Source organism: Sphaeramia orbicularis, chromosome 24 (assembly GCF_902148855.1).
Source record: "Sphaeramia orbicularis chromosome 24, fSphaOr1.1, whole genome shotgun sequence".
In the NCBI taxonomy this organism is placed as follows: domain Eukaryota; kingdom Metazoa; phylum Chordata; class Actinopteri; order Kurtiformes; family Apogonidae; genus Sphaeramia; species Sphaeramia orbicularis.
The window spans coordinates 49,702,311-49,716,411 of NC_043979.1; the positions used below are offsets into that span (position 1 = coordinate 49,702,311).

Genomic DNA, 14,101 nt, shown 5'->3' on the forward strand with positions numbered 1-14,101 from the left:
GAACAAAATAAGCCAAAAACTGACTGAAATTGGGAAGAAAAGACAATGAAATAAGCAAAACAATTAACAAAAAAAGCAAAACAATTTTAAAAATGAATAAAAATTCAATTTAACTGAAGAAACTAAGTACAATAAATAAATGAGTAAATTCTGCATCTTATTAAAGGAACATTATGGAAAAGAAGACAAAACATTTCATATGTCTGGAGAATTAAAAAAAAAAAACATGAAGAAATGCTGAAAAAACAAAACTTAGTGTGAAGTAAACCCAAAGTCTCCAAAAGGATGTTTTAGAATCAGAGAAACAGCTTCACCTACTGGTGTGGAACATGTACAACACAAGGAGCCACATGACACAGTATTATGTTCAACCATAGATGGAATAATAATAATAATAATAATAATAATAATAATAATAATAATAATAATAATAATAATAATAATAATAATAATTGTTATTATTATTATTATTATTATTATTATATACCAATACTACTACTAATAATAATAATATAATTAATAATGATATAAAAATAATCTATAATTAATCATATAACTTTGTTGTTGGACAGTATAAACTCGTGTTCTTTCTACTGTATTTAGGAGATCAAATGTTAAAGAGACTTTTTTGTTGTTTAACTTATTGCCTTCAGTATTCTGGAGTCTTCAGTTTCTATTTGTTTACATTTGTTTCCCTTTATATTTGATTCCAGTTCATGTTATAAATGAGCTTCATCCTCATCAGACCCACACGGTCCGTCTGGTCTGTTCGTATGTTTGTCTAACTCCACCCCTTGTGTTGTCTCCTCAGGCCAGAGAGGACGTCATCCACCTCCTGTGGTCGGACCGGACCGGACCCGAGGCCCTGGAGGCCCACTACGGCTCCGCGGCCCCCCTCAGACCGCTGCAGGCCCTGCACAGGGACCGCCTCCTGGACCCCAGCCACGCCCACAGCGCCGACGACGTCTACCAGAAACCCATGGCCGAAGTGAGGACGATGACCACGCAGTCACATCCCATAATAATCCAACAGACCGACCCCAGACCAGTACGAAACCTGGACCCCAGACCAGTACGGACCTAGACCCCAGACCAGTACGGACCTAGACCCCAGACCAGTACGGACCTGGTTCATGTTTCTTCGTACATTCAGTGAAATCAGCTTCTTTGTGTTCGTGGTTTTTCTTTGGTCACAGTTACGACCTCAGACAGACGGAATACAGGAGTGTGTGTGTGTGTCTGTGTGTGTGTGTGTGTGTGTGTGTGTAGCTGGGGGGTGTGGTCAGATGTGTGGGCTGTTCTCATTGGTCCATGTGTCTGTGTGTCCGTCAGTTGGACCGTCTGGAGGACAAACAGAAGGAGACGTACCGGCGCATGTTAGAGCAGCTGCTATTGGCCGAGAAGTGTCACCGACGGACGGTGACGGAGCTGGACAACGAGAAACGCAAACACGCAGACTTCATGAACAAGAGCGACGACTTCACCAACCTGTTGGAGCAGGAGAGAGAGAGGTGTGGGGGGGAGACGGCACCTGGGGGGGGCACGGGGGGGCAACATACAGACGGAGGACCAACACCAACATGGACTAACATGAAAAGAGTTCGAATCAGTTCAAACGGGACTGAAATCATAGACTTTGTTCCTGACGTTGAACATAAATGTACTTCCTGCTGGACGCTGACCTCCAGGTGTTCGCTTTCCTGTGTTTCAGACTGAAGAGGCTGTTGGAGCAAGAGAAGGCCTACCAGGCCCGGAAGGACAAGGACCACAGTAGGAGGCTGGAGAAGGTCCGAGCCGAGCTGGTCAAGCTCAAGTCCTTCGCCCTGATGTTGGTGGACGAGCGGCAGCTGCACATGGAGCAGATGGACCAGCAGAGCCAGAAGGTCCAGGACCTGATGCTGAAGCTGCAGGAGAAGGATCAGCGACTGGCAGCGCTCACCAACACCGCCAATGAGGATGCCCAGAAGGTCCTGAAGCTGGAGGCGGAGCTGGAGAACCGGGCAACAAAATTCACAAAAGACCACGAGGAGATGAACGCCAAGCTGGATGGTCAGGAGACCCAGAGCCGGCAGCTGAGGCTGAAACTCGCAGGACTCTCACAGAAGATCGAGGAGCTGGAGGAACAAAACAAAGTCCAGCAGAGGTCTGAAGAAGACCTGCAGGAACTGAGGGAGAAGATCAGCAAAGGGGAGTGTGGGAACGCAAGCCTCATGTCCGAACTGGAGAATCTACGCAAGAGAGTGTTGGAGATGGAAGGTAAAGACGAGGAGATCACCAAAACTGAAACCCAGTGCAAAGAGCTGAGGAAGAAGCTCCAGGATGAGGAGAACCACAGCAAAGAGCTAAAGATGGAGGTGGAAAAGCTCCAGAAGAGGATGGTTGAACTGGAGAAACTGGAGGGAGCTTTCAACAAAAGTAAAACCGAGTGTTCTCAGCTTCACGTCAACCTGGAAAAGGAGAAACGTGTCGTGAAAGATCTGGCCATGGAGCTGGAGGCGGTGAAGACTCGACTAAAAGAACTGGAATCATCCGAGTCCAAGTTCGACAAGACGGAAATGGTCCTGAAAGACGATCTGATGAAGCTGAAGTCCTTCACGGTGATGCTGGTAGAAGAACGTAAGAACATGTCGGAAAGGCTTAAGCAGGAGGAACAGAAGAGTGAGGATTTGAGGAGGATGTTCAAAGCAGAGCAGGGGAAAGTCATGGAGGTCACGGAGAAGCTGATTGAGGAGAGCAAGAAACTCCTCAAACTCAAATCAGAGATGGAGGTCAAAGTGACGACGCTGACTCAAGAGAAAGAGGAGATAAAAACGAAACTCACAAGTGAGGAAGAAAAGTGTAAGGAGCTAAACTGCAAAGTGAATGGGATGAAACTGAGAATTGACGGACTAGAAGAAGCTGAGAAGGAGATGTTGAGAACGTGGATGAACGACGGCAGAAACAGAAAACCAGACGACGACAACAAGGTCAAGGAGCTCACGCTGGAAATCGAACGACTCCGGAATCGCCTCAAACACCTGGAGGTGGTTGAAGGAGATCTAATGAAAACAGAAGACGAGTATGACCTGCTGGAGAAGAAGTTCAGGACCGAGCAGGATAAAGCCAACACCCTGTCAAAGATGCTGGAGGAGATGAAGGACCAGATCGCGAGAAACAAAGCCATCGAGAAAGGTGAGCCGATGAGTCCAGAGGCGGAGCTGAGGATTCGCTGCAAGATGGAAGAAGCTAAAACCAGGGAGCTCCAGGCCGACGTCCAGGCCCTGAAGGAGAAGATCCATGAACTGATGAACAAGGAGGACCAGTTGTCGCAGCTTCAGGTGGACTACTCTGTCCTCCAGCAGAGGCTCATGGAGGAGGAGTCCAGGAAGTCCTGCATGAGTCAGGAAGTTGCAAACCTTACCAAGGAACTGGAGGTGACCAGGAGGTACAGTCGTGCTCTGAGACCTGGCATGAACGGCCGCAGGATGGTGGACATCCACGTTACCTCCACAGCGGTGCAGACAGAGACGGTCACTGAAGAGGAGACCACTGCCGGGTTTATCCAGAAGTCAGTCCAAGAGGAGAACCATTTGATGAACAACCTCAGGCAGCGAGGTCTGAAGAAGCCAGTTTTGGAGAGATACCCTCCAGCGTTAGCAGATCTGAGCGCAAAGAAGTCCTGGATACCTTGGATGAAAAAGAAGGAGGCCATCACCTTGTCACAAACCACCCCCGAGAACCAGAAACCAGGTCGACCACTTCACATTCGAGTCATGCCCGATCACGGGAACAGCACCGCCACATTGGAGATCACCAGCCCCCAAGCCGAGGATTTCTTCTCCAGCACCACCATCATCCCAACTCTGGGTCTTCAGAAACCTCGCATCACCATCGTCCCGAAGCCGACGACTGTCACCTCGAAGACCAAACCTCAAGAGGCGTCAGAAGGCCTGGATCGAGCCAAGTCTCCGGTCACGATTACCACCATCTCCAGGGCTCGGAGTCCAGAGAAGAGCACCGGCAACGGCTTCCACTCGCCGGTCTCCATCATCACGGTCAGCACCACGCCGGTGGCTGAAGCCTGTGCCGCACCTGAACCTCACGAACTCGCCTCGGGTCGCACCGTGATCAAGATGGCACCAGAGAGACAGCCTGGACCTTCGGCGGTGAGGAAGTTCAGCTCCAACAGCAACATCATCACCACTGAAGACAACAAGATCCACATCCACCTGGGTTCTCAGTTCAAGAGGCCGGCTGAAGGGTGCAGTCCCCTGGTGACCCTCAGACCTGCTGAAACCGGAACGGTGCTCCGGTCGCCACAGCAACCTGCGACCCCTAGCAAAATGACGAGCAGCATAACGATCACGCCCATCACCTCGACGGCGTCCAGACCGACACAGTCAGTGGTAGGAGACCACCCCCCACATCTTCTGTCTGAGAGAACGTAGAATATGAGGTGTTACATAATGTTAACGCACATCGTAGTGTTTTAACTCAACATGAGGCTTTTCCACCATTTGCAACCGAAATTCTGTTCAGATGCGAAGTAACGATGTTTCTCTGATCAGATTTACTGATCTAATAAAAAGTTACATAGGTGATAAAAGCCTTCAGTTCCTCATCCTGAACGTAGACCAGGTCCTGGTGTGGAGTCACTCACAGCTGGTCCTCATCATTGTAGATATACAGGAAGTAGAATATACAGGAAGTAGAAATACAGGAAGTAGAATATACAGGAAGTAGAAATACAGGAAGTAGAATATACAGGAAGTAGAATATACAGGAAGTAGAATATACAGGAAGTAGAAATACAGGAAGTAGAATATACAGGAAGTAGAAATACAGGAAGTAGAATATACAGGAAGTAGAAATACAGGAAGTAGAATATACAGGAAGTAGAATATACAGGAAGTAGAAATACAGGAAGTAGAATATACAGGAAGTAGAATATACAGGAAGGGGAAATACAGGAAGTAGAAAACCAGGAAGTAGAATATACAATAATAATAACAATAACAATAATAATAATAATAATCGTCTTGTGCGATGTACTAGACTGAAGCTGGAGTTACTTTTCAAATTTAATATTGACCGTTTCTGATCCTCTCTGTGTTTGCGTTTGTTTCCAGCCTGGTTCAGATGTCCATTCCTTCCGGAACGCCGCCGCCGCCACTCGGATCCCTGTGTCCAAAGGTACGAAAGCCGGCGCCAAGGCTGTTGTGGGCGTTTCCACGGTGACCAGGTTAGAGTCGAGGGCTGAGAGCCAGTCCATGAAAATCGAGCTGAGGAAGTCGACGTTGTGCGGCTCGGCCTCGGCATCTGCGGGCAAGAGCTGAGGCCCCGGCCCCCGTTTCCATGGCAACGGGGCGGCGCCAAGGCGGGACAGGTTAAACCTGAGACCGGATGCGTTGTTTCTGTGGTTTTACTTTCAAGCCTTTGAAGAGAGAGAACATGTCCAGTCCAAAAAAACAAAAAAAACAAAAACATGTCCAGTCCACCTCCGACTGTCCTCCATTTCCACCTGTTTTTGTTTTTGTTTTTTTTCTTCTTTTTCTGCTTTTACTCACGTGTTGTTTTTTTTAATCCTCATGGTTCTTAACTGGTGTTTGTGTGGACGGTTCCACGGCTGACTGAAAGAATCACCTGTAACAAACTCTGAAATAAAGTCCTGTACCTGTGGAGCTAAAGCTGATCTGCTGGTTTGACTGAATCCTGTGTGGTTTAAACCTGCGCTGCTGAAACTGAAACTACAACACAACTAAAGCATGAATGAATGAGTGAGTGAACAAATGAATGAATGAATGAATAAATGAATAATGAATGAATAAATGAATGAATGAATGAATAATGAATGAATGAATGAATGAGTGAGTGAGTGAGTGAGTGAGTGAGTGAGCCAATGAATTAATTAATGAACGAATGAATAAATGGATGAATGAAGAATAAATGAATAAATGAATGAATGAATGTTTTATTTCAGCCATAAAAACACAAACACCAACAAAAGCAAAATTATCAACAAAAAACAAAAACAGACATTTATGATCTGATCTGTCGTAGAATTTCATCAACTTGAGCCATAAACAAAAATACCAAATTTCTCAATAAGTGTCTTTTTTTTCCTCCTGTCATCTGTCAGTGACTAACACCACCACTGGTTCATATTATTATTTTTGTTTATGGAGGTCAAATATTAAACGCTTAAATAAACAATAGTTTGTAGATGGTGTAATTCCACTTTTTCGCTTTAAAACAGATAAATGTTGGTATTTGTCATTATTTACAGGTTATTATATTAGTTATTTGTCTTCAGATCGTATTGGTCTGAATGCGGAACCTGATAACGTTCCTTTTTTCCTCCAGGAGTCGAACGTCTTCTTCTTTGGTGTTTAAAGGAAACTCGTCTGTTGTAATTTTCTTCTACAGGTTCAACGTCGGCCGCTTCAGGAAACGGCCGACACTGAGACGACATCACCCCACCACAACGATAACACGCACTTTAGCGCTCAGGTTATTAGTCGCTTTTCCATTGGACATCTGCGACAAACTTTTCTCATATTTACTAAATGTGTTAAAAACAGAAGTGCGTAATGTTGGTTTTTCCATTAAATCAAAAATGCGATAAAAGCCTTTTTCTCTTATTGTAACATCCGTCAACATCCGTTTTTTTTTTTTGTTCATGTGACTATTTGCGCAAAAAGGTTGCATTTGCATCCAATTTGGCTGCGTCCCAAAAAACACCTCTTGCAAACACAAAAACTTTTCAACCAAAAATAAGAAATTGTCAATTTTCCAATAAGCTAATTTTTATGTGCAAGTTATATTCGCGCAATTTGAGGATCAGTAGTTTATTTTCCATTGGACAAATGCACAAAACTTTACCGATATTTACTAAATGTCATAAAAACAGAAGTGTGTAATGTCATTTTTTTCATTAAATCACAAATACGATAAAACTGTTCATCTTGTAACATCTGTCATCCTTGTTTTTTGTTTTTTTTTGTTCATGTGACTCTAGTTGCGTAAAAAAGGTCTTTCCATTGCATTTTCATCCAATTTTCCTATGCCTGAAAAAAACACCTCTTTCGAGAACAAAAAGTTTTCATCAAAAAATGAGAAACTGTCATTTTTTCATTAAGCTAATTTTTCTGTGGAAGTTGCATTCGTGCAGTTTGAGGGTCAATAATCCCTCTTCCGTTGGGCATCTAAGCAAAACTTTACTGATGTTTACTAAATGTGTTAAAAACAGAAGTGCGTAGTGTTGTTTTTTCATTAAATCCCAAATGCGATGATTTATTCATTATTGCGAGATGACACGAGAAGTCATTCCATAAACATGGAAACAAACATAAACATGGCATTGATTTACAGATATATTCATTCTTAGTACATGTTAGCCCTGTATCTCCTACTAAATTCTAAAATGATCGGGTTTCCTGGTTGCGTATAATGGTCTTTCATTACAGTTTTATGCGATATACTCATTTAGCTACGCGCGAAAAACCACCTCTTCCAAGAACAAAAACTTTTAATCAAAAAATCAAAGTTTGGGTGAAATTGTGTTTTTTGCATGAGACAAATATTTCTGTTGAAGTTCTATTCATGTCATTTAAGGGTTAATGGAAAACAGACTCCAGTTGGATTAACCCTTTCATTCACTTCTTCTTTGCTGGAAAATCCCATATTTTCAGTCAAAAACCCACTGAACTTTAATGTAATCGATAAATCATCTGTTTAGTTCAGTGTTTTATACAATGATAAACTCAATAAAACACGTCCCACAGTTGTTTCAAATCCCTGTCGTCGTCTTCATTCAGTTCACAGAGGAAATTTTCTCTATATTGAACTTTTCTTCAGTTATTTATCACCATTTGTTCTAATATTATCATCTATATTTGGCATTTTTCAGCGTAAATTTTCAGTGTAAGTTTTCTGCATTTAATTCACTGATCATGTAGATGTGTATTAAAGATCAGAGTGAATTCAAAGGTTATTATTATACGAAAAACAGAAGAAACTGAAGAAAATGGGACCAAATATCTCCTAAACTGAACATAAACCAGCATCTACGACTGTATTTGGTCATTTTTGTAGTAACTGACTTCATTTGTATTCATTTTATTTTGAGTTTTGCATTCATTTATTCATTCATAGATAGATAGACTTTTTTCTTGTTTTGTGCTTAAATATTGTTTGTTATTTGACTTCAGGAGTTAAATCTGAAACTCATCCCTTCATCCAGTTTTTCACTAATATTCAGCCTCAGCTCATGTGGAGCAGGTTTGACTGGACAGACGACAAAGTGTTCTGAAAAAAAAAAAAGTCATGATGTAGATACTGACCATTTCAATATGTGAGATGAAGAATAATGTTCCCTCGAAACAGCTGTTCTGGTGTTCCTGTGGTAGAACTGTAAGAACATGGGAACATAGAACTGTGGGAACATAGACATGTGGGAACAAAAGGTTTGGGAATACAGGGTTGGGAGAGTACATGATTGAGGGAACACGGTGCAGTGGGAACATAGTGCCGTGGGAACATGGTGCAGTGGGAACATAGTGCCGTGGGAACATGGTGCAGTGGGAACATAGTGCCGTGGGAACATGGTGCAGTGGGAACATAGTGCCGTGGGAACATGGTGCAGTGGGAACATAGTGCCGTGGGAACATGGTGCAGTGGGAACATAGTGCCGTGGGAACATGGTGCAGTGGGAACATGGTGCCGTGGGAACATGGTGCAGTGGGAACATAGTGCCGTGGGAACATGGTGCAATGGGAACATAGTGCCGTGGGAACATGGTGCAGTGGGAACATGGTGCAGCGGGAACATGGTGCAGTGGGAACATAGTGCCGTGGGAACATGGTGCAATGGGAACATAGTGCCGTGGGAACATAGTGCCGTGGGAACATGGTGCAGTGGGAACATGGTGCAGTGGGAACATAGTGCCGTGGGAACATGGTGCAGTGGGAACATAGTGCCGTGGGAACATAGTGCCGTGGGAACATAGTGCCGTGGGAACATGGTGCAGTGGGAACATAGTGCCGTGGGAACATGGTGCAGTGGGAACATGGTGCAGTGGGAACATAGTGCCGTGGGAACATGGTGCAATGGGAACATAGTGCCGTGGGAACATAGTGCCGTGGGAACATGGTGCAGTGGGAACATGGTGCAGTGGGAACATAGTGCCGTGGGAACATGGTGCAGTGGGAACATAGTGCCGTGGGAACATAGTGCCGTGGGAACATAGTGCCGTGGGAACATGGTGCAGTGGGAACATAGTGCCGTGGGAACATGGTGCAGTGGGAACATAGTGCCGTGGGAACATGGTGCAATGGGAACATAGTGCCGTGGGAACATAGTGCCGTGGGAACATGGTGCAGTGGGAACATAGTGCCGTGGGAACATGGTGCAATGGGAACATAGTGCCGTGGGAACATAGTGCCGTGGGAACATGGTGCAGTGGGAACATAGTGCCGTGGGAACATAGTGCCGTGGGAACATGGTGCAGTGGGAACATGGTGCAGTGGGAACATAGTGCCGTGGGAACATAGTGCCATGGGAACATAGTGCCGTGGGAACATGGTGCAGTGGGAACATGGTGCAGTGGGAACATAGTGCTGTGGGAACATGGTGCAGTGGGAACATGGTGCCGTGGGAACATGGTGCAGTGGGAACATAGTGCCGTGGGAACATGGTGCAATGGGAACATAGTGCCGTGGGAACATGGTGCAGTGGGAACATGGTGCAGCGGGAACATGGTGCAGTGGGAACATAGTGCCGTGGGAACATGGTGCAGTGGGAACATGGTGCAGTGGGAACATGGTGCCGTGGGAACATGGTGCAGTGGGAACATAGTTCAATGGGAACATAGTTCAATGGGAACATGGTGCCGTGGGAACATAGTGCAGTGGGAACATGGTGCAGTGGGAACATAGTGCAGTGGGAACATAGTTCACTGGGAACATGGTGCAGTGGGAACATGGTGCAGCGGGAACATGGTGCAGTGGGAACATAGTGCCGTGGGAACATGGTGCAGTGGGAACATAGTGCCGTGGGAACATGGTGCAGTGGGAACATGGTGCAGTGGGAACATGGTGCAGTGGGAACGTAGTGCCGTGGGAACATGGTGCAATGGGAACATAGTGCCGTGGGAACATAGTGCAGTGGGAACATGGTGCCGTGGGAACATGGTGCCATTGGAACATGGTGCAGTGGGAACATAGTGCCATGGGAACATAGTTCAATGGGAACATGGTGCTGTGGGAACACGGTGCAGTGGGAACATAGTTCAATGGGAACACAGTGCAGTGGGAACACGGTGCAGTGGGAGCATAGTTCAATGGGAACATAGTGCAGTGGGAACATAGTTCAATGGGAACACGGTGCAGTGGGAACACGGTGCAGTGGGAGCATAGTTCAATGGGAACATAGTGCCGTGGGAACATAGTTCAATGGGAACATAGTGCCGTGGGAACATAGTTCAATGGGAACATAGTGCAGTGGGAACACGGTGCCGTGGGAACATTGGGCTGACTGATGACAGGGGGAAATGACCACCTTGTGATTATGATCCATAGAAAAAGTAAAGTTTTGATCCAAAAGGCAGCACGGAACAAACATGAAGACATTTATTGTTGATATACAGTCAAATGAGAATAAATGTAAACAAACATATCAGTGCAATGATGTCCGGAGCATCAGATGAGACAGTTATAGCAATAGAAACACACCGGAAGTCGTTTAGTTGTTGATGCTAAATTCCTGAATGTAACTACCCTTTCAGAATACGTGTCGAGTCAGTTCATGTTCTTTAAAAAGGCAAAAACAAAATAACAGAAAGATGAATAAAAATCAGACACTTTTTAAATCAAGTCATAATGGACAGACTAATGTTCAAAACGTGCACATGTCTTCCTCAGATCAGGTAATAGAATATTTTATAGAGGTAAAAAAAAAAACGTTACGGGATGTGCTTTTACTTTGAAAGTAAAAAGCGGAAGTGGCACTGTGGTTTTCGCGGGCTTGACTCGGCGGCGGACTTGTTTCTCATCAAGATGGCCGCTGTTGTTGTGGATGGAGAATGATCCCGACTGTCATCCGAACACAGGCCGAGGAACAGCGCACAAACCCGGACAAAGAACAGTCCACACCCGGGCCGGAGGAGACACCGGACCGCCGTAACTGAGCCCGATTCTCTTCTGAAGGTGAATACGGAGGTTTTTATTCTGTTTTCAGCGGCAGCATCCCTTCCTGTCATTGATTAATTTGATTGATAGATAAGAATGTTTGCGGGGAAAAAAATCAGTTCACCGAGTTTTGGATGAATTTGTAAAAGTTAACCGACGGTAAAACATGGAATAGGCTTATTTTTGGTTTAATTTATATATTCTGTCGTTTTAATGCTTGTTTTCGCTAATAGCTGTTTGAAGGTTATTTCGGTTATTAACCTACGTGGTAATGAGAGAAAAACGAAACACAAAATAATAATGAAAATATGCACTAATTGTGTTTTATTTTATTTTTATTCTTAAATATTGTCAACAGCAGATGGGGCGTCGCCATATTTTCCCATTTACCTCAATGTAATATTGATAATAGGGTCAATACCTAAAATGTATTTATATATCGTATGTTATATATGTTTTATTTTAATTAAAGTACTGAAATGTTAACCCTGCTGGAGGTTTTGATGATTTTCATAATAATGTGGTGTACAGGATATGGCGTTTCTCTCACCCAGAGGATGTAGTGGCTTGTGGGGCGGGTTTTAGCACCCACAAGGAGTGTTGAAGTTTCCATGATTGTTTTCTGGTGGCTGGAGAGCAATAAAGTTGGCTCGCTAGCAACTGGCTGGTTTCTCCTTTTTCCTCGCCACATTGGTGACCCCGATTCGAACATGTCTGATCCAGCTGAAGAGAGTGTTTCCTCTTCAACTTCGGCCGCGGACTCGGCCTCCTCTCCTCTCCAGCTCCCACAGCCGGCTTCTTTCTCCGCCGCCCCGACCGCCATCAAGCTTCCAGAATTCTGGCACAGCGACCCGGCGTCGTGGTTCCAACACGTCGAAGCCCTTTTCCATCTACGGGGTGTAGACGCGGATGTTTCCCGGTACTATTTGGTGGTCGCGGCCCTGGACCAGCAGTCCACCCGCAGGGTTATGCCGCTGCTGCGTAACCCCCCTCAGAGCGGGATGTACGCCGCTCTGAAGAAGCTTCTGCTGCGGAGGTTCAGCCTGTCCTCCGCCGAAAGAGCGGATAAAATCCTCAGCCTGCCTGGTTTGGGGGACGGTACGGCCGTGGACCTTATGGACGATATGCTATCCCTCCTTGGTTCAGATGACGGCGGTTTTCTTTTCCCGCACATTTTCCTGCGTCAGCTCCCGCCGCAAGTTCGAGCGGCTTTGGCTAACTCTCCTCGTCTGATCGCTGGCGATTACCGTGGTTTGGCGGAAGAAGCTGACCGGATCCTGCTGGCTACCAGACGCTTCATGGTGCAGAGTACTGCGGCGGAGCCCCAGCAGAGGACGGCGGAGGACCCGGCGGTGGTGTCTGCAGTCGGCGCGGGGACTCGTCGTCGTGGGAGCCCCCTGTGTTTCTACCACCGGAGATTTGGCAACAAAGCTAAGCGCTGTGTCCCCCCATGCACGTTTGAGGTGTCTGGAAACGCAGTGGCTGCCGTGGGCGCCGACGGACGAGGTGAGCTGCTCTTTATTAAAGACTCCCTGTCGGGACAGCGTTTTTTGGTTGACTCTGGCTCTCAGAAGAGTTTGGTGCACCCCACCGGTCCAGGGATGTCAGACCGTGGGGGTGGCCCACTGCTAAGTGCGGCTAACGGTTCACCTATTGAGACTTTTGGCACAAAACGGACAACTGTTTGTTTCCACGGACGTGAGTTTGAGTGGGACTTTGTAGTTTCCTCTGTGACTGTTCCGATCATTGGTGCTGATTTTTTGTGTGCTCACAGTTTACTAGTTGATGTTGCTAACCGCAGGCTTATTGATGCTGTAACTTTCGCCACTGTTCCATGTGAGGCTGGGGGAGTTGGGCCGGTGACGCACGGGAATTTTTCAGCGTCTGGAGATATCTTTCAGTGTCTGCTGGCTGAGTTCCCATCCTTGACTACTCCTGCCTTTTCCTCCACAGTCACTAAACATGGGGTGGAACATTTTATCCCCACTAGTGGTCCGCCGGTTTTTGCGCGCGCGCGGCGTCTTGACACAGGAAAACTAGCTTGCGCTAAGGAGGAGTTTACTACCATGGAGAGGCTGGGGATCGTGAGACGCTCTAACAGCCCCTGGGCGTCGCCCCTCCACATGGTGCCTAAAGCAGACGGGTCTTGGCGCCCGTGCGGTGACTTCCGCCGTTTAAACAACGTGACGACACCAGACCGTTATCCTATTCCTCACATTCAGGATTTCTCCGTTCGGTTGTCTGCGGCCTCTGTTTTCTCTAAGGTGGACCTGGTGCGCGGGTATCATCAGGTTCCAGTGCGGGCAGAGGATGTGCCTAAGACGGCAGTAATCACCCCTTTCGGGCTTTTTGAGTTTCTCCGTATGCCATTTGGCCTCAAGGGGGCAGCCCAGACTTTTCAGAGACTTATGGACTCGGTGTTGCGCGGCCTTGAGTTCGTGTTCGTCTATCTTGACGACATTTTGGTGGCCAGCTCGTCCCCCGAAGAGCACCACGCGCACCTCAGGGAGGTTTTCCGGCGCTTGGATGCTCATGGCTTGATTGTCAACCCAGCCAAATGCCAGTTTGGGTTGCCGGTGATCGATTTTTTAGGTCATCGCATTTCGGCGTGTGGCGCCGTTCCGTTGCCTGTTAAGGTTCAGGCTGTAGCGGATTTCCCCCGCCCGGTTGTAGTCAAGTCGTTACAGGAGTTTTTGGGCATGGTGAACTTCTACAATAGGTTCATTCCCCATGCCGCCCATCTCCTGCAACCGCTTTATGACGCCTTGCGTTCCAAGAAGGCTGCTGACACTGTTGTCTGGACTCCGGACCGGATTGTTGCTTTTGAAGGAGCTAAGTCTGCCTTAGCTAATGCAGCTCTCCTGGCTCATCCTGACCCTGATGCTCCTATCGCCCTCACGACCGATGCTTCTGATTTAGCTGTGGGGGCTGTTGTG

General features: G+C 46.4%; 2 protein-coding genes across 4 annotated transcripts in view; both read left to right on the forward strand.

The window, feature by feature from the left end:
• LOC115415127 (filamin-A-interacting protein 1-like) overlaps positions 1-5,653 on the forward strand; it is a 15,725-nt gene extending 10,072 nt beyond the window's left edge. For both annotated transcript variants that reach the window (XM_030128595.1, XM_030128594.1), the window contains exons 3-6: positions 812-988; positions 1,333-1,511; positions 1,712-4,385; positions 5,109-5,653. In XM_030128595.1, coding sequence (XP_029984455.1) covers positions 812-988; positions 1,333-1,511; positions 1,712-4,385; positions 5,109-5,315 — 3,237 coding nt within the window. In that variant the 3' untranslated portion in view covers positions 5,316-5,653. The remainder of the gene's footprint in view (positions 1-811; positions 989-1,332; positions 1,512-1,711; positions 4,386-5,108) is intronic.
• A 5,349-nt stretch (positions 5,654-11,002) lies between these two features.
• The window catches only part of kidins220b (kinase D-interacting substrate 220b), a 38,484-nt gene continuing 35,385 nt past the window's right edge, over positions 11,003-14,101 (forward strand). For both annotated transcript variants that reach the window (XM_030128589.1, XM_030128587.1), the window contains exon 1: positions 11,003-11,183. The gene's annotated coding sequence lies outside the window, so the exon portion shown is untranslated. The remainder of the gene's footprint in view (positions 11,184-14,101) is intronic.